General features: G+C 39.5%; 1 protein-coding gene across 1 annotated transcript in view; it reads left to right on the top strand.

Moving 5' to 3' along the window:
• Nucleotides 1-21,779, top strand: part of DMD (dystrophin) — a 2,279,750-nt gene that overhangs the window by 1,923,965 nt on the left and 334,006 nt on the right. The window contains exon 60 of the mRNA XM_023751347.1: nucleotides 5,006-5,152. Within this exon, the coding sequence (XP_023607115.1) occupies nucleotides 5,006-5,152 (147 nt within the window). The remainder of the gene's footprint in view (nucleotides 1-5,005; nucleotides 5,153-21,779) is intronic.

The raw sequence follows: 21,779 nt of genomic DNA, 5'->3' as shown, positions 1-21,779 counted from the left end.
CCAGAACCTAAGTCAAATGCCAAAATGACTTGGACACTCTCCTGCCCCTTTTTTATCTTCTTTTTGTTTCTGCCACCAGTTATCTCCTTTCCTCCATCCTTGTGTATTTAGTGACCTTACAATGATTTCTTGCTGGTTAAAGTTCTTCAGTCTGTTCATGCCCATCACAATATCTGCCCAAACTGAACCTTACACCAAGTTGTCTCTTTATCAACTAACTTCTCTCCAAGGCTCTATTTATCTTAACAGAAATTTAGGCATTCAAATTCAACTAGACCTATGGGGTTTTTTATCCTTAATTAATCATAGTAGCAGTAGTAATGTCAGTAAAACAGTAGCAGTAAAAGTTTAGCCCGGCCGGTGTGGCTCAGTGGTTGAGTGTCAACCTATGAACCAGGAGGTCACGGTTCAATTCCTGGTCAGGGCACATGCCTAAGTTGTGGACTCAGTCCCATGGGGGAGGGGGGGCATGCAGGAGGCAACTAATTTATGATTCTCTCTCATCATTGATGTTTCTATCTCTCTCCCTTTCCCTCTCTGAAATCAATAAAAATACATTATTTTTATAAGTTTATAATAGACTAGAGGCCGGTGCACAAAAATTTGTGCACTGGCGGGGGAGGGGGGATGGGGGGCTGTCCCTCAGCCCCACTTGTGCCCTCTCACAGTCTGGGACCCCTCGGGAGATAACCACCTGCTGGCTTAGGCCCGCTACCCGGGTGGCAGATGGCAGGCCCGATCCCTCCGTGCCTGCCCCGCCTCCCCGGGTCGCGTACATGGCAGGGCCGACCCGGGGGTTGGGGTGCCGCCCTGGGTCGCGCACACTGCAGGGCCGATCATGGGTTGGGGCACCGCCCCGGGTCAGGTTGCACACAGGACGCCCCAGACGGGTCGCACACGGGACGCCTGGGAGAGCCAGCCAATCGCTGCTGCCCCGCCCAGCTGCCCTGGGTCGGGTCGCACACGGATGCCCGCCACCCCGGGTCACAGATAGCAGGCCCGGATGGCGGCAGGGCAGGCGGGATGGCGCTGTCCCGCCCCACTGCCCTGGGTCGCAAATAGCAGGCCCAGATGGCGGCGGGCCAGGCGGAATGGCGTTGTCCCGCCCTGCCTGCAGTATGCAAATTAGCCGCCATCTTTGTTGGTGGTTAATTTGTATATCACACTTATTAGCCAATGGGAGGCATAGCGAAGGTACGGTCAATTACCATGTTTGTCTATTATTAGATGGGATGCTCTTTATTCCAATTCAATTAGGACCTAGTGTTAACCACTAATTGAAAAAGACAGTTAAATCAGGGAACCATTAAACATATTTTTTTAAACATTTTATTCCATCCTAAAATAGCCATCAATGTTTTAATATTGTGTGACGGTTTTTTTCTTTGAGTGTAGATTCACTGATTAGAGTTCTCCATGAATTGCACTGATAATGCAAACTTTTGATTTCCAGTTTCTTTAATGTAGGCAGAGTGCATCAGGAAACATGAGAATTATTCTAAATGCCGAATCCTTCTAAATTTTTTAGATTATTTTTCCAATTTTTTAGTCTTGTCCACTCCAATTCAACAGTCCTTCTTTTTAATTTTTAAGGAACTTTCCTGGTTTTCATAGAAATAATAACTCATTTCAGACATATTTCTTTGGTTAGAAAAATATTTAAATCATATAATTGCAACATTAACTGGCAAAAACACATTTGAGAACACAACTGACAACTAATGAGAGCTGAAGACCATGCATACTAACAGATACTTCTAACATTCTATTTAGAGGTTGGTAGAGGCCCCAGACAGTGTATTTCACAGAAGAATAAAGACTCTGGCTAATCTGGTGAGTCTTAAGTGGAGATTAGTTAAGAGAACTTTTATTATAATTGCTAGAGCCTATATAATAAAACCCTAATATGCAAACTGACTGAATGGCAGAATGACCAGTCACTATGACACACACCACCAGGGGAAAGACGCTCAATGCAGGAGCTGCCCCCTGGTGGTCAGTGCGCTCCCACAGGGGGAGAACCGCTCAGCCAGAAGCCAGACTCAGAGCTGGTGAGTGCAGTGGCGGTGGCGGGAGCTTCTCCCACCTCCAAGGCAGCACTAAGGACCCCTTGGGGGAAGTCCGCCTGCTGGCTTAGGCCTGCTCCCTGGACTTCAAGAGGGCACAGGCCGGGCTGAGGGATCCCCCCTCCAGTGCACGAATGTCATGCACTGGGCCTCTAGTATGAGTATAAAAAAGAAGCCATAAGATCCTATGATAGTGATGGGTGGGGGGAGAGGGAGAGAGAGAGAGAGAGAGAGAGAGAGACAGAGAGAGAGAGAGAGAGAGAGAGAGAGGAATAAGAAGGAGGAGGAGGAGGAGGAGGAGGGGAGGAGAGGGGAAGGGAAAGTGAGTGTTGTGATTAATTATGATTGCTGGAACTTGTTTTTTAATCCCTTTCATCCTCCAAAGCAGCGGTTCTCAACCTGTGGGTCGCAATCCCTTTGGGGGTCCAATGACCCTTTCACAGGGGTCGCCTAAGACCACTGGAAAACACATATATAATTACATATTGTTTTGTGATTAATCACTATGCTTTAATTATGTTCAATTTGTAACAATGAAATTGGGGGTCACCACAACATGATTAAAGGGTTGCAGCATTAGGAAGGTTGAGAACCACTGCTCCAAAGCATTGATGTAGGATTAATATATGTGCCCAGGATTTTGGGGCAGAAAGTGAAAATCAAAATCTATAATAATAAAAGAGTAATATGCTTATTTGACCAGACATCCTTCCAGACGTCCTTCTAGATGACCTTCCAGACAAAGCTGGGACTGTGAGGGAAGCCCGGGTCCTGAGTGCCTGCTGGCAGATGGAGGGAAGCCATTGCCGGCATCCGGGGGAAAGAAGGCCTACTATTGCACAAATTTCGTGCATCAGGCCTCTAGTGTTCTAAAAAGAGACATTTGAACATGTAGATTATGTAATCCAAAGAGAGCTGAAATCTAGATATGATTTAACTAAGATGGATACTCAATTTAATGGCTGAGAGCCACACTAGTGAAGGCAGATGATTAGCATAGAGGTTTAATCTGCAGCATTGTCAGATTATGCCTGGTTTCCCACTTACCATTTCCACTCATATGATATTTATTAGTGGTTACTACCAACACGTTATTATCCAGAAGAGATTGATTCCATTTTGTAATAATTGTCCTTATCTAGGTTTCTCCATTGTCATTTAAGAAATCTGTTTTCCAACATTTATATTATGCAAAACAAAATTATTATGCATCATTCACTTATAAGGAAATGAAGTAATATTTACTATCAATCCCTATAAAAACTTTTAGTTTTAGACTGATTCCTATGACATTCCACTGACATGAAGTTGAATAAAGATGCATACATCACATAGACTTATTGTATGTATGTGTTCAGTCAGAAGTGTGTCTTTTGTTTTTGTTTTAATTTTTATGGATATGTAATTCACATACCATAAAATTCACCCTTTTAAAGTCTAATATTCATCAGTGTTTAGCATATTCACATGGTTGTGCCACAATCACCACTAATTCCAGAGTATCTCTCAAAAGAAACCCCATGATCTTTTAATATTTTTAATGATCACTTTAAAAGAAACTATGAGTTCAGCAGAGATTAGCACAGTGTCTTGTGTTTTCTAAGAACTATATAAGAATCTTATACTCTACACAGTACCACATTTTAGTGGTGAGATATTCAGGTAGATTTGAGAGGATAATTGCATTCTTATTTAGAATGTACATACGGGTTTCTTCCATTTGCAATGGGAATGAACTGGAGGGTTATAGATGAGGTGAGTGTAAACAATGTCTTTTATCAACATAGGGAAACAGAGAAATAACACATGCCCAGATCAAGCAAGTTAAAACAGCACTATAGCCAAGTAAATGATGCTATCCTTGTGCACAGACATTATATTACACAAATTGTTCTCCTAAGTAAGGGAATTTGTCCGTTAGAAATTGCTCATTGGAACATTTGGACATCATACATCATGTTAAAGATCCATAAATGTCATCTCAATAGGGTAGATATGACGCATGGTAATATCTTCCCCATATCTGCATAGTGTTCTTCTGTTCAACAGATTGTCATGATGTATTGCATCAGAGAATCCCAATCTAATGCTTTAGAGACAGCTGAGAAGCCCCATGGGAGCCTTCTTAAGTCATTGCTACAAGGACTAAAATACCAAAAGACCAGGAAGTCATTCTTAAAACTTGACAAAATACCCTAATCTCTAAATGAATCTATTTATTACGTAGTTGGTGCAAAGTATGCATGTAATATTTTATGACTGAGTATATCTTTTTATTGTAAAAAAAGATCTATATCTAGTTGTGAGATGAGTAGAATTTAGAATCTAGCAGCACCATATTTTTCCCATTACTTTGCCAATCCAGAACTTCTTTGGAGAGGTATATAATATAATAGTTAAGAATAAGCATTTATATGCATATATGCATAACCCATGGACAAAAATAATAGTGTGGTGAAGGCCTGGCAGGGTAGAGGATGTCAATGGGGAAGAAAGGGATACATCTGTGATATTTTCAACAATTAAGATATATTTTTTAAAAATAATAAGCACTCTGGAGACAGGAAAACCTGGGTATGTATTCCAGGTTTCTCAATTTTGACCCATGGAATCTTGGGCAAGGTTTAATCTCTCTAAGTTTGTTTTCTCTGTGTAAAATGAGAATTCTCCAAGTATTAACCTCATAGGGTTATTATGTAGGAATAAAATCAAATTACATGTGGACAGAGTTTACCACAGGATTAGGCATCTAAGAATTACTCAAGAAATATTATTCTTTACCCATTAACAAATGTTCATTGTTATACTACCTCTATGATAGGGCTAATATCACTGATACTGCACCCCAAACAGAATAAAATATCTTATAGTTCCCACATGTCTGTTTCTTTGTTTTAAATATTCTCATCTTCCAATTTGCCCTTGACTATTTCACACAGGCACTTCGAGGAGAAATTGCGCCTCTTAAAGAGAATGTAAGCCACGTCAATGACCTTGCTCGTCAACTCACCACATTGGGCATTCAGTTGTCACCATATAACCTCAATATTCTGGAAGACCTGAACACCAGATGGAAGCTCCTGCAGGTAGGCGCATTATTAGCATTGCAGTTCCCTATTCCAATAAGAGAATATACAGATAAAGCTTGTTTACGAGGAACAATAAAAGTAATTTTTTCATATGACATTCACAAAAATATTTTGCGACTATAGGATATTTTATATTGTTTGTGAAGTCCCTATATAAATGTTTTCAAACCTATTAACATTAACTTTTATAAATGGCTTAAAGTTAGGCTTTCCTATATCTTGCAATAAACATAGAAGATAATGCTGAATCATGATTTAAAAAACTAAATTACTAGCATACAATTACTCTGTACTATTATTGCTTGGATTCTCAAAACATCTTTCCCTTGGGATTCCTAATGTAAACAAAAGTCAAAGGTAAGACATCCTAAAATGTTTTAAAGAAAGAGCATTTGTCCACAAACCTGCAGGGAATATAAGTGTGATCAAGGTTATTTAAACTCTCTATGCCTCAATCTTTCATCTGAAAAAAAATGGGGATAATAAATGTTCCTAAAATATTGGTTTATTAGAACAAGTAAGTCAAAATACATGGTAAGTACTTGGAACAGTACTAGTCCCATGTAACACTATGTAAGTTCCAACTATTGGTACTATCGCCATTATAATTATTACTATTATAGCATACAGGTTTTGGAATCAGAGTCACTGAATTACCTTGAAGTCACTTGACCTTTCTGATTGTTAATTTTCTCATTTCTAACATGCTTGCTGTAATATTAAGCGAACTAATTCATGGAGAGTTGTTAGTACAGTACCTGGCTCATAGTAAGAACTCAGAAAACCTAATGGTGGAGGAGACATGTCAATATGTTACCTATGTGAAGGACACTGTCTTATACCCCCAAACTGTAAAGCTGGTTTAATGACAGAATTGGAGAACTGTTTTCCTTCCTTTTTCCAATTTCATAGGATGCAGAGTGTATGCTACTGAAGACAGAGTGGCAACTGGGTTTAAAAATATTTTCTCTCAAAGTTATAATAAGAAAAATACTGAAAACCAGATGAGTTTTCCAAATGGCAGTTCATTTAGGGGTGTGATCGACAGTCCTGTTAAAGAATTGCTCAAGCTTTAATAAAAACAAGTCCAAATTCATGACCTCCTGAGATTTCATATCATTTAATTCTTGTTGTGATCAATAATCTTGAAATATTTGGATGATAGAATGTTATAAGTGGCATTGACTAAAGCAAGGCAATATAGTTAAGCAATGAATTCCTATGTACGTTTGCTCCATAGTGGTTAAGTACTTTTAAAATCTTACCAGTTTTGCCCTAACTGATATGGCTCAGTGGATAGAGTGTCGCTGTGCAGACTGAAGGGTCCTGGGTTCAATTCCAGTCAAGGGCACATGCCTGGGGTTGTGGGCTTGATCCCCAGTAGGGGGCGTGCAGAAGGCAGCCAATCAATGATCCTCTCTCATCATTGATATTTCTATCTCTCTTTCCCTCTCCCTCTCACTCTCCCTCTCCCTTCCTCTCTGAAATCAATAAAATATATATATTTTTTAAAATCTTATCAGTTTCATCCTTAGTATGTTTTTCATTTTAAGCATAAACAAGGAAAGTGATAAATGTCCAAGGCAAAGCAATGCCCACATTTATTATATACAAGCACTCTTGAACTATATCTTAACATTTCTTTTAGAGAGCTGAATGCCACATTTGCTTTCAGAATGTACTACAAGATTTGTAACAGTTGCACCTAAATTTGCAAATAAGGCCAAAAGATTATGATGATAGGAAAAGTTTTTTTTTTAATCTATGCTAAGGGATCCATTATAGCTTGAGCTATTTATATATATGTAAAGTAGGAGGAAATATTAATAGCTTGATTTTCATCCATTGTTTAAAATAAATAAGGACTTGGATATAAATATAAGGAAGTACATGAAAGGGGACTGTGTGATACAATAAAAAGAGTATTGGAGTGAATATCAGAAGGCCTAACTTCAAATTGAAGCTCAGCTATTATTTGACCATGTTATCTTGGGAAAGCCATTTAACCTCTCTCAGCTTCAATGCTCTCATTTATAACATGAGACAGTCCATTTTGCCTAAGGTCACATCTAGTTCAATCCTATGATTCTGTATCTGATGTTGGGGGAGATACCACATGACAAAATTTAGTTTAGAATCAATAGAGTTGCCCCCTTTATTCATAATACAGATGGGGCTTGTTGGAATGATGTTTTTCCTTCTATAATTCTAACTTTGAAACCTCTCATCCCCCCAAACCCACATACAGACAGCCTTTTCATGTTAAACAGTTCAGTTCGTTTGTGGTATATGCTCTTATTGTGGCGAATTTCACTTGTTGCTATTTTTTAACATGACCTTAGGATAGGCTTTCAAAGTGTTGTTAGTGGAAAGCTGGTAAATCCAAGGTTTTGGTTTGCACATTACTGAGTCAAGATGATTCCATTTCTTTACCACAATTCTAACCACTCTGCTGTATTATAAATATGAGTCTTGTGCAGAAAGTGAATAAAGCAAGAAATGAGGTTCACATCAATTTTTTTCCCCATTACTGGAAGAGCAACTCATTGAGAACACTTTACATTTCGAAGAATGTACATGAGAACTAAAACATTACCCAGCCTCTGTGGAGGGGAGTTTGAGCCCACCATCGTTATGATATATTATATTTCAAAAAATAAATAAACATTTAGTCACTTACAGTGCTACATTAGTTACTAAAATCACAATAAAAGTAAGTCAAATTCATCTTTGTTTCCTTGTCTACTAAAAAAAAAGAAAAGCAAGAAATAGAGATTTGGAGTAGCAGGAAGTCAGATATACTAGTAAACCTAAGAAAGAGTCTTAAATTTGCGCAAAATTTTGTAGTAAAAGAAATACTACCAGGCTATGTCTACTATCAGAATATCCTGGCCCTAGCCGGCTTGGCTCAGTGGATAGAGCGTCAGCCTGCAGACTGAAGGGTCCCCTGTTCAATTCCAGTCAAGGGCACATGCCTGGTTGCAGGCTCGATCCCCAGTAGGGGGTGTGCAGGAGGCAGCCGATCAATGATTCTCTCTCATCATTGATGTTTCTATCTCTCTTTCTTCCTCTCTGAAATGAATAAAAATATATTTTAAAAAAGAATATCCTGAGTTTAGTTACATGACCCATTAATTTTTATTTTTAAAGAAAAACATGTTGTTGTTTTTAGCTGTATGTGATAACAGTCAAAATGAAAGAAACAGATAAACCATGTAGATATGAATATCAACAGCAGAGTAAGAGCCAATTACAATTAATCTGTATCTAGAAATAGGAGAGTTCTGTATTTATTTTGAATCCACAAGTGTAAGTATAGAGACATTGGTTTTTGTTTGAAACTCTCTGTAAAAATAAAATCATATTTTCTCCCTCACCATGGACACATTGGTATGATGTTTCTACTAGACAATGTGTTTTTGGTGTAGGAAACCATCATTCCTTGTAGTTACAAAGAGTTTTCATGTACATTATCTAATTTAATCCTCATAACATTATGATTCTGTATTACATATTATCATATTCCCATCCTAATACATAAAAGCCCAGGGTTGTAACTACCATCACAAGGGAAGGCTGACCAACCCCAGGAGTCCTTCAGTAAGCACTGGGTTGCCATGGCGACCCAGCACTGACTGCCCCGCTGCAGCCTGGTGACCCAGCACTGACTGCCCAGGGGGCTGAGACCCAGAGAGAGAGGCAGGGTCTGATCCACAGCCTCAGTGGCAGCTGTTGGCCAGTACTTGCCTCTCTCTTTCTCTCCCTCTTTCTTTTCGTGCTTCGCCAGCAGCCAGGCCTTTCTTTCTCTTCCGGCCTCGGAGGGGGTGGCTGTTCAGCCCCACCTCTCTGATCAGGCCCAGAGATAGGCCTGGAGATGCTGACTGGCATAGGAACCAACCAATCAGAACCAAATGTGGGTGCTGTGAAGAACCAATGGCTGTCTAGGAGGTGGAGCTTTTGACACTGACTGGCATAGAAACCGACCAATCAGAACCATATGTGGGCACTGTGAAGAACCAATGGCTGTCTAGGAGGCAGAACTTTTAGATGTTGATTGGCATAGGAACCAACCAATCAGAACCTAATGTGGGTGCTGTGAAGAACCAATGGCTGTCTAGGAGGTGGGGCTTTTGACACTGACTGGCATAGGAACCAACCAATCAGAACCAAAGGTGGTTGCTGTGAAGAACCAATGGCTGTCTAGGAGGCGGAGCTTTTGATGTTGATTGGCATAGGAACCAACCAATCAGAACCTATTGTGGGTGCTGTGAAGAACCAATGGCTGTCTAGGAGGTGGGGCTTTTGACACTGACTGGCATAGGAACCGACCAATCAGAACCAAAGGTGGTTGCTGTGAAGAACCAATGGCTGCCTAGGAGGCAGAGCTTTTTGACGCTGATTGGCATAGAAACTGACCAATCAGAACCAAATCTGGGTGCTGTGGGGCGCCAATGGTTGCCTAGCAGGCAAAGTTTGATGCTGACTGGCATTGAAACTGACCATTCATAACCAAATTGGACAGCAGAGGAGGGCAGTTGTGGTCAAGATCAGGCCTACAGGGGAGAGCAATTGGGGGCAACCAGGCTGGCAGGGGAAGGCAGGAGTGATCAGGCAGGCAGGCAGAGGCAGTTAGGGGCAACCAGGCAAGCAGGCAAGTGAGCAGTTAGGAGCCAGTGGTCCCAGATTTCGAGAGGGATGTCCGACTGCCGGTTTAGGCCCAATCCCTGGGACATCCCCCAAGGGGTCCCCAATTGGAGAGTGTGCAGGCTGGGCTGAGGGAACCCCCCTCCGTGCACGAATTTCATGCACCAGGCCACTAGTGTACAAATAAGAAAACTGAGACTTAGAAACATTAAGTGACACAATTACTGACACACAGCATGTATCATTCAAGACATAAAGCAGCCCTTCTGAACTGCAACATCCATCCCTTTTTCTTTCTTCTTCTCAAAGTCCTGTTAAGTTTGGACTTAGCAAAGTCATACCTTAGAGCTCTTTTGGGCCACACAGGTATGAAATATTTCACTTCTTTCATGCTTCCCCTCTTTATAAATGATTCTCAGGGATATTAACTTTGAAATCTTCCTTTTACAAACCAATGGATTAATGAGCCCAGTTCAGTGTACCCCTTAAGATCATACCTGCAGTTTCGAATATAAAACTATAAAGCATTATATTTTTCCTCGTTGTCTCTAGAACTCAGCAATTGTAGTAAAATCAACCAAAAGTAATTTTGATGAATTAGCTCTTAAAGCAGAACCAATCCTAATATTTGATCCAATAGAAATGAGTATCAAAACCAGATCTCAGAGGGATAGTGGGGGTGGGGAGGTGGGAAGAGATTAACTAAATAACTTATATGCATATATGCATAGCCCATCTACACAGAAATAGTGTGATGAAGGCCAGGGGTAGGGCAGGGACTGGGTGGAGGGGAGCAAAAAGGGAGGAAAGTGGGGGACATCTGTAATACTGTCAATAATAAAAATTCATATATTTAAAAAAAACAAATGAGGAAATTAAACCAATTATAAAACTTTGTAATTTTGAAGCAATGCACACATATTTAGTGGTGTAGGCATATCTTTATTCACCAAGCACAAGTACTATAGGGAAGGTTATAATCTAGGGAAGTATTGCTAGGGAATAGTCTAACCCAGTGATGGCGAACCTTTTGAGCTCGGCGTGTCAGCATTTTGAAAAACCCTAACTTAACTCTGGTGCCGTGTCACATATAGAAATTTTTTGATATTTGCAATCATAGTAAAACAAAGATTTATATTTTTAATATTTATTTTATATATTTAAATGCCATTTAACAAAGAAAAATCAACCCAAAAAATGAGTTTACGTGTCACCTCGGACACGTGTGTCATGGGTTCGCCATCACTGGTCTAACCATTTCTCTGCACCACAAGTAAATCCACAAATAGCAACAGAGGCTGAAAATGCACTTTAATATAAAGAGTACATGCTTTATTGACTGTAGGACTGTATGGAATATCATCACTTGAAAAACATTGAATATGAAGACATTTTCAGATATGACATTCTTCAAATATGTTTAAGAACAGGATCATGAATTATGTATGTTTTTAAAGGTTTCCTAAGATTCTTCCAAAGTCATACAGACAGTTATACTGAGTATGACAAAAGTACGTTTACATTTGTGAGTTTATTCTTGTATTATTTTGTAATTATTGCATTTTTTATATGAACAACTGTAAACCTACTTTTGCCCACCCTGTATACTCCATCTTCATGTATCTGTGATAATTTCTGTCACAGGAATCTAGACCCTCATCTTCTGCACATTTCATTCCTCCTTTTATTCTTTCCTTCTTTTATTCAATCAGTGCTGATTGAGCATCTACTGTGTACCAAGCAGACATTGTAATCATCCTATCTGATTCGAGGACATCCTTACCAAAACTCCCTTTATTGTTTACACTATCTTAAGCAAAATTTTACACGTGGATTTTCTTTTATTACTTCCACAATGGCCTTCCCTCTCTCCCTTCCTCCATCTTATAAACAAACAAAAAAGGCTGTTATAACACTAATACTATAAAAGTAGGACCTTTCAAAAACCTCTGGTTTACAAATTCTTCAATAATTTTTAATATATTTTTGTTGATTTCAGAGAGGAAGGGAGTGGGAGAGAGATATATAATCATCAATAATGAGAGAGAATCATTGATCAGCTGCCTCCTGCATGCCCCACACTGAGGATCGAACCCACAATCCAGGCATGTGCCCTGATAGGGAATTGAACCATGACCTCCTAGTTTATAGGTGACACTCAACCACTGAGCCACACTGGCTGGGCAATAATTTTTTATTGGGAACTTTGTCTATATAATCAGATTAGTAAGATTCAGGGAAGTACACGGGATCATATTTAGCTGGCCAATATAAATATTTGCATGGCTTCATTTATAAAAACTAAACGAGGTTTTTAAATATTTTTTCAATTACTATTTGCATTCCATATTTTGTATTAGTTTCAAGTGTACAGCATAGTGGTTAGATGATCATATACTTTATAAAAGTATATGATATTTTCAGTACCCACCTGGCACCATACATAGTTATTACAATACTAGAGGCCCAGTGCATGGATTTGTGCACATTGAAAGTAAATTAATTAGAAGGTGGCCAGCAGGGCGGGACTGGGCAAGATGGGCCAGACACGCCCTGGAGCCAACCTCCGGCGGTCCCTCCCCCACCAGAGCAGGGTCTCTCCAGCAGGTGGGATCCCTTGGCCTGGCCTGTGGGGATCAGACCAAAACTGGCAGTCTGACTTCCCCCGAGGGGTCCTGGAGTATGAGAGGGCACCCTGCAAAGTTGCTGTTGCTTGGCAGTTCCTGCGTTGAGCATCTGCCCCCTGGTGGTCAGTGCACATCATAGCTACCAGCTGGTCAGCTGGTCCACTGGTCGCTTAGCCTTTTATATCTGTAGATCATTGACTATATTTCCTGTGCTGTACTTTACATTCCCATGACTACATTGTAACTACAATCTGTACTTCTCAATCCCTTCACCTTTTTCACCCAGCCCCTAATCCCCCTCCCCTTTGGCAACCATCAGTATATTTTCTGTATCTATGAGTCTGTTTCCATTTTTAAAACTAAACAAGATTTTTAATTAAAAAATTAAAATTCCAACAGAGCAGCTTCTGATCTTTACTTTGGTGGGATAGGTTTTTGAAGCAGGCTTATAGCTATATGTGAGTGTGTTTCTTCTCATCATCATTGAGCACAGGATTTGATCCTTTAAATGTGTTGACAGATTTTGAACATTTTCCTCACACTCTTTTTTTTTCTCTAAGGATCCTGCACCACTTATTTTGCATAATGGGTTCCCTTCTAGTCAGGGAGCCTTAGGTGGGCTGTGTCATCTGCTCTTACAAATAAGGTGGACCTATTATTAACCGAGGGTGAGGAGAAGATATCCAGTTTCCTTTGCTTCCGTTTTGCTAAGAGTTGGTTCTCCAGTTATCTTCTTAGCATGTCTTTCTTTTACTTTTTCTTTAATAAAATCAAAAATGATTCTGCTTGTGGTTAGATCCCAGAACTCAGGAGAAAATGATGAATCTGAGGACATTCTCAAAGGAAATCTGTTTTCCTCCATCAGTAGTTTTCAAATGTTAGTGAACATCAGCATCACCTGGAAGACTTATTTTTAAATATCTTTTTATTGATTTCAGAGAGGAAGGGAGAGGGAGAGAGATAGAAACATCAATGACAAGAGAGAATCACTGATTGGCTGCCTGTATTACAAGAGTGTTACATTGCTATGGGAACATGGAGACTCAAGCACTTAACTTGTATGTGAGGCAGAAAGATGGCGGAGGGAAACTATTTTAATAGATTCCTAGTAACACAATTTGCTGCTAAGTGTATTTATAACTATAAATCTATAGATGCCAATATGGATAAATATAATGTAATGTAAATATGGATTTATAGTTATTGTATTCCAAGTCACATGGTCTAGAATTATGCTGTCCAGTATAGTAGCTACATGTGGATATTGAACCCTTAAATGTAGCCAGTCCAAATTGAAATGTGTTGTAAGTATAAATACACATCGTTTCAAAGACTGTATAAAAGAATGTAAAATGTTTCATTAATATTTTATATTATTTATATGTTGAAATGATAATATTTTATATATCTAGTTAAGTAAAATATATCAATGTAATTAATTTCACCCATTTCTTTCTTATGATTTTTTTCAAACTTGATATTTTTTTGCAAGTGAACAAAATGGGCCTGTTGCTTCAAGTAAAACAACTGACAGTGTTTGTTTTTACTTTTTTAATGTGTCTACTAGAAAATCTAAAATGATGTATGTAGCTTGCATTACATTTCTATTGGATATTCCTGGTCAAGAACATAGTTCTCAAAACCTATCATGGCCCGACCAATGTGGCTCAGCGTTTGAGCATCAACCTATGAACCAGGAGGTCACAGTTCGATTCCCGATCAGAGCACATGCCTGGGTTGCGGGCTTGATCCCCCGTGTAAGGCGTGAAGGGGGGCAGCCCATCGATGATTCTCTCTCATCACTGATGTTTCTATCTCTCTCTCCCTCTCTCTTCCTCTCTGAAATCAATAAAAATATATATTTTTTAAAAACTTAGCATGGATAATCTCAGCTGCAGAGCTTGTTAAGACACTCCCAAGATTCAGTATTAGATGATATTACATGAAGTCCATGAGTCTGTATTTCCATCAAGCTCCCAGGGAATACTGTTGATATGTGACCACACACACAAAATTAGTTCCCAAACTTGAATCATAGAGTTTTATAAGGAGGTCTACAAATATGTTTTTGCATCAGACATTGTCTCTAGGTTGATTACAAAACTGCCTTGCCCATATAACACTATTTTTCATAAACAAGTAAATGCACTTGTGTTACTAAACTCATACCAATTTTTATCAGCTGATCACTTTATCTCAATTAGCAGATATTAAGTAGTATTTCTATCATGTTGAGATTCTCTAAATCTTAGAATGTTAAGATGGAATCCACATACTTGAAGGGATTGAAAGTCACTATTCAAAAATATTGCAGTAATGTAGGAAAAAGTACTCTAACACTTCCTAAACTGTACTAGTAGGTAGCTCTTATAAAAAGATTTCAACTGTAACATCTAGTTTAGTGTACCCACTGGCAGGAGTTTTAAAAAAGCTGAAGGTAAGGGAAATGAAAAGAACAAAGAGGAATGAAGAATGTGTTTGTTTTAGAAAAGGTTAGGTCACAGAAAGATTTGTTGATATTAGGAATAGAATGACCTGTGATAGAAGGATAATTAAGTTCTAGAAAAACATCTTTTCAGTAAAGAGAGAACAATCATTTATGCTTAACCTCAGCTCTGTTTAACAAAATAAAACAGGAAGTGAACAAAGCCCTTTAAAGATTTAAAGGAATGTGTAAATCTAAATGCCCAGGATAGGTACAGCCCTCAGAGCACACTGGGGTCATAGTGTCCTGTCAAGCATAGGGACATTTTCCTCAGTCAGTGTGGTTTTCAATGTTTTTACAGATAATTGCACTTCGTTCAAAAGGAATGATACTGAAATTGCCTAGGTAACCTTGAAAGTAACGTGACCCAAATGTTCCAGTGTCTGTCCTCCTCACCCCAAAGAAGAATAGTCTAGTTTTTAAGGGCATTCTCTATTTTTTTTTAAAGGCATCAGGATGTATGGGACTATAGGGAGAAAAATTAATGCTGTAGGGAGTGTGAACAGAACAAATACATGGAGGTACAAAATGAGAATGAAGCTAGTTGGAGTCAAAGAAATATTTATTAGTTGAAGAGAATGAAAGTTATATTACTTTTTTCAGAGATTTTATAAAGGGAACAAAATCATTATGAAGTATTTGTTCAATGGCCGGATTGTTGATCTTTAGGCACTGTTTAATTTCTGACTGGTTTTAATCAGGAATTATTTTTGCTAGTTCTGAAACTAGCAACTATGGTAATCCAGATAAGTGTTTTATTATTGTTTTTTAAAAATGTAATGTGTTCCTGTTAAATATGTTTCAACAGCAATTTTATATATGTATGTATCTCTTTTAGTCTCTTGATCTCTCTAATTCCTTTTTAGAAATATGGATATGAGTACTTAAAATTGCCATACTTTTAATTGCTCATGTTTAAGTGCTCATGTTTTCTTTTCCTTCTCCCTTATTCTTCAACTGACCTTTGGCCTTCCCTCACATTTCTAGCTGCTTTATCCTTTGTTCTTTTAAGTGTTCCTCTCGCTCCAGGCTGACCTCTCTCCTTGGCAGCAGCCTGACCCCGCCCCACCCTTTCTTCTGCATTTGTTTGCCCTGCTTGTTTTCTTCTTTGCTTTTCCCACTGTCCCGCTGCGTGTGAAACACTCCGCCAGCAGCTGCTCACATTTCCCATGCTACGTCATGCACGGCATTCAAAGAGCTGCTGTTCTCACATTTCCCCCAGAAGGACTCCTGCTCCTCCTCCCTGCACATTCTCTGGAAATAACCCCTTTTCAGGCCATATGCAAAGTTGAATATGAAAGCCAACTCTGTAAGTAGGACTGCAAACTAGCTTATGAAATTCAGAAATGCCATCTTTAAAGGTCAAAACCACGGAGTGAATTTTAATTACTATAGTTTATCTTAATATTTCTTAATTCTCATAAATTCTATAATGGCCTTAAAATAATTATCATTATTATATAAATTCTCCCCTTAATATATCTATTCCAAAGGTTGATAGAAAGTATGTAGATAGAAGATATAATAAATGAGAAAATGATTATAATATTTGAAATACAGTTATTTTACACAGAGCCATACATTTTTGGACTAAGGTAGTTGCACAATATAGATTTGGGAAGAATTGATTTTAATGAGTATTATGCATTACTGAAATTATTATCCATCACTTATCTAGCACTTACTGCATGCCATTCACTTTTCTAAGACTTTTACATGTACTAACACTTTTAAGCCTCACTACCACCCTATGAGGTAGATACAATTTTTATGCTAATTTGACAAATGAAGAATATGAGCCCTAGCCAGTTTGGCTCAGTGGACAGAGCATCGGCCTGCGGACATACATTTTGTCCATGTTTTGGTTATTTCAAGATAAAAGATAAATTGGGTTCTCATTACTCCATCTTGCTCAATAGTGGAGGTCATAAAATAGCTTTGAAAGCACTATTTTTTCCCTTTGATTTGGAGACATATGCAAAGAATTTTGGAGGTAAACGTAATTTAGCTGATACCGTGAAATCCACCAGAAAGAGTTCCTGTTAGACACTTAACTGACATTGCACATACTTTGTTTTACTTTCACAATAGCAGCAATTGCCTGGTACTATTTCCATCATATTTTTGCCAATTTGTATTTTAGGGCCTTGCCTTTGCAACCAAGTTGATTAAGCCTGAAGCATTAGTCTATACCTAAAGAATCTGGTCAAGGACTAAAGCCAAAGACTATGTAGCAAGGAGCTCCAAGAATGAATTAGCCAATAGTACAGCTGCTAAATCTACTTTTAAAACAGATGAATAGGTCAGTGTGTTTCATTGCTTTAAAAATATCTACTTTGAATCACTGAATATTTTAATTTTTAAGTTTACAATTAAGCAATTATCCTTTAAAAGGTTTGATTTAATTATTTTAATACTATGTCACTTAATGATCAATGTGCTAGCATGCATAAGCTTTATTTTAGGAAAGATGGCCTATTTAAGTTGTTACTACCCATCAGTTCAGAGGATTTTAGTTCTTAAAGTCCAGAAGTCCAACACTTAGTTTTACAAAGACATCACATGATGTATCATAGTTCACACAGCTAGTTAATAATGGAACCAGAACCAAAAACTTGCTCTATATTCTTCTCACACACTCTTTAGTTTTATTCTACAAAAGGCATACTTCAGTCTAAATATTCTATAGTCTAAAAGATTTTTTAAAGTACTTATTTATCTAACTCCCAGTCTTGTAAGGTCCATGTGAAACAATGAGATAAAGACTGTAAACGCCCTTCAGAAACTACTGAATGCTATAAAATATAAGTTTTATTATTAGAACTACACATTGTTTCTATGAAACTTCTCTAAACGTTTTCACTTTTCTGAACTTGACTATATAGTGTCTTTTCTCAAACATTTGTCGTTCCTTTATAAAAAGATTTTAATCCTTCTGCCCTGCCCTGTTGGGTTAAAAAAAAAAAAGAAAAAGCAGAGAGGTGGCTCTGTTGTTTTCTAGAACCTATTGATATTTTACCTGTTATAGTATTATACATCCTTAAAAAAGAAAGGGTGTTTTCAAAGATTAGATGTGGTAACTCTTGCTCTTCTATATTTGCCATGAAATGGTTTTAATTTTTCTTATATTCAATTATATTCAATTATAATCATATCTGCATCCCTTTGTTAAAACTGAACAGATTTCTAGGTTTATGCAATAGTTTCTAACAACAGCTGCTTATACTGGCAGGAAAAAGCTATGAGAGCATAGTTGTGAACTTCAGATTTTTCCACCCCACTTTTGGCATTCCTTCCCTCTGAATTAGAGTTTTCATTTCTTTGTTATCTCATTTTGACTTTGTCTACTTCTGTTTCCATCAATAAATATTTACTGAACTGCCTATTAATGTACTTTCTTTTTGTAACACAGAAAACTCAAATATGGCCCTTAGGAAATATAAAAAAGATTTTAAATTGCTGCAAACAAGTCAGGACCTTTAATTCTCAGGCATCACTTTCCCAATAGACACTTAAACTTTAGAGGCAATAATGGAATCCATAGGGCTACAGCTATGGCGCTGCACTTGAGAATTCTAACATGAGCCTCTTTGAATTAAGTCCGTCATTCATCATGTACTAGTATCTCATTCTATTTCTGTGCCATACTGAGACTTTTCCTTTCAGAGTCACCTTTTCTCTTTCTGAATGCTACCTGTCTGCTGAGTATACTCTGTTCAACTCTCTCGTTCTCCACATGTAGTGGTCCCTTTCCTGCTGAGCAAATTAGATGCTGATCCTTGTTACTACAGCTTCCTTTCCATCCTTTCCGGTTCCTACACCAAGCATGAGAGTTCTCTGCTGGCAGTCAGGAATTGTCTCTAGGAAATTGGACATGTTGTGCCTTGTCTTCTGTTAAATGGACACCAAAAGAGTATTGTTTAATCTCCAGGGTGCGCTGTTATTTCCCATTCCCCAAAACGACTCCCTCTACTCTGTGCACATGCTCCCCTTTCCTTTGCTGGCGGATAACTGACTTGTTCAGGATCCACCCTCCTCTAGGTGACCATGCACATCGAGGAAGGCCTTAGCCCTAGGGAATGAATAATGATAGTACTGAGAACTATTTCATGGTGATCTGTTGGTCCCTGTCTCCTTGCCAAGGATTGGACAAGGGCATTTTATGCAATCTCAGGCAATACAATACAAAGAGAAGTCTACTAGGGGAGCATCCAAAAAAGGTTTTCCTCACCCATGGAACTAAACTAAGATTCCTTTTCCCCTGGACACTGTGCCTACTTCTTCCCTTTACCTGGAATGCTCTTCCCCCAGATATCTAATGAGTAACTCTGTCACTTTCTTCAAGTCTTGCTCTAATCTCAACTTCTTAAAGAAACCTCCTTGAAAATTAACAACCCTATTTAAACAGCAACTTCTCTACCTCCTCCTTCCCAGCCATCTCAATTCAATTCCCCTTACCATGTTATGGTAGTTATTTTACAAAGATGCCCCACCACCACCACCACCATGGATCATGCCTCCAGTACACCTTGTATAGTACCCCCCCACACACTGAATCGAGGATGGCTCTGTATAACACATTGAAGGTTGCAGAAGTGACACTGTAAGATCCAAGTCTAGATCAGAAGAAATCTTGTGGCTTCTGTCTTGGTCACTTGCAACATTTACAGTGAGGGAAGTGAGCTGCTCTAAAAGAAGTCTGTCTGCTGTAAAGCCACAAAACTGTGAGGAACTCTAAACTAGCCACATGGAAAAGCTGCATGAAAAGACAGAGATTTACCCCGCCAGCGTGGTTCAGTGGTTGAGAGTTGATCTATGAACCAGGAGTTCACTGTTTGATTCCCAGTCAGGGCATATGCTCAGATTGCAGGCTCAATCCTCAGTGTGGGGCAAGCAGGAGGCAGCTGATCAATAATTCCCTCTCATCATTGATGTTTCTCTCTCTCCCTCTCCCTTCCTCTCTGAAATCAATAAAAAAATTTTTTTTAAAAGAAAAGACAGAGAAGCTGGGTCAGCCCCCAGGTGTTACAGCCACCCCATGTGAGGCACCTGATATGTGAGCAAAAAAAATCATCTGGGACGTCCATCCAGTGGGGCCCTCAGATCACTCCAGCTCCAGCTGCCATCTAACTGCAAACACATGAAAGACTCCAAACCAAAAACACCCAGCTGAGCAGAGCCAACTCACAGAACCAGGAACAATAGTGATACATTTTTTAAGCAACCAAGTTCTAGGGTGGTATGTAATGCAGCAGTAGGAACATCTGACTGACCTGTTTGTTTGTTTCTTCTTCTTTCCATAACACTCATAACATGATACAGAATTAGCATATTTAATGTCTTTTTATCGTCTGTCTCCCACCATGAGACAGAAAGCTTCACGAAGCCAGGGATCTTGTCTGTTTTATTTGCTACTGTATCCAAAACACCTAAGAACAGTTCATAGAACAGTAAATATTTGTTAGGTGGATGGATGGATGGATGGATGGATGGACGGACAAACGAATTAACCAGAGCTTGAGTAGCCATTTGGTGAATGCTTGGTGGGTTCACATAAGAATGGCACAGTGGCCGAAACCGATTTGGCTCAGTGGATAGAGCGTCGGCCTGCGGACTGAAAGGTCCCGGGTTTGATTCCGGTCAAGGGCACGTACGTTGGTTGCGGGCACATCCCCAGTAGGAGATGTGCAGGAGGCAGCTGGTCGATGTTTCTCTCTCATCGATGTTTCTGACTCTCTGTCCCTCTCCCTTCCTCTCTGTAAAAAAAAAATCAATAAAATATATTAAAAAAAAAAAAAGAATGGCACAGTGGAAAGATAGGAAGAACCTGAGTCCTGGAATGCCATTGTGCTTCTGAATTACCCAATCCTGGAGCAGCCTTGCCTCCACACTCCTTGACTATTCAAGCCATTTTGTGCTGGGTTTTCTATGACCTGCAGCAGAAAGAATTCCATTTGGCATGTGGTCTTTCAGTCCATTCTAATATGCAGCCATAGGACTCAGACATGACTGACCCAGAGGATGAATCCAAGTGGCATACACCATGACATTCACAAAACTACTCTTCTTGCTGATTGAGGCTTTCCTACTGAATAAAGCATGTAGTTTATAATACACTAGAGGCCTGGTGCATGAAATTAATGCACGGGTAGGGTCCCTAGGCCTGGCCAGTGATCAGGGCCGATCTGTGGGGTGACCGACAGGGCGATCCGGGGGCCCTCGCTGGCACCTGCCTTGGAAGCGACCAGTGGGGTGAATGGGGGGCAGCGCCATCCTGCTTGCCAGCCAGCCCCACTCCCGTTGCCACCACCAGTCACCTCCCTCTATGGGGTGACCGGTGGGGCGATCAGGGGGCCCCTACTGGCACCTACCTGCCTTGGGTGGCCTGGGGCCTACGGGCTGGGGCAGCTCCTGTATTGAGCATCTGCCCCCTGGTGGTCAGTGTGCGTCATAGCGACCAGTCATTCCACCAGTTGTTCTGCCTTTTGCTCAATTTGCATATTGGGCTTTTATTATATAGGATTCTTTATTTAGGCCTTCTCCCAAGAGACCTCCTTGGTTTCCCTGCAATAGATGTCTGGAGAGCCATCAATCTCTTAAAGATGACTGGAATATGCTTCTGAATATGTAACTTCAGAACTAGTTATACCTTGAGATTTCTCACAGTCCCTATGAGGTATACTGCCCATTCCACTAATTTGCCACACTTACCTGAATTTCTCAGACTGACTCTAGGACCCTCACCACATAGCAAAAACCATACATTATTTATTACCCTCCTGCTTGCAAAGAATCTATATATATAAAACCCTAAGTGACCGAACCACCAAATGACTGGTCGGCCGGTCACTATGATACACACTGACCA

This window comes from Myotis lucifugus, unplaced genomic scaffold, assembly GCF_000147115.1.
Source record: "Myotis lucifugus unplaced genomic scaffold, Myoluc2.0 scaffold_20, whole genome shotgun sequence".
NCBI classification, from domain to species: Eukaryota; Metazoa; Chordata; class Mammalia; order Chiroptera; family Vespertilionidae; genus Myotis; species Myotis lucifugus.
Note: the sequence above shows the minus strand (reverse complement) of the source record. Positions and strands in the feature narration are given on the sequence as shown.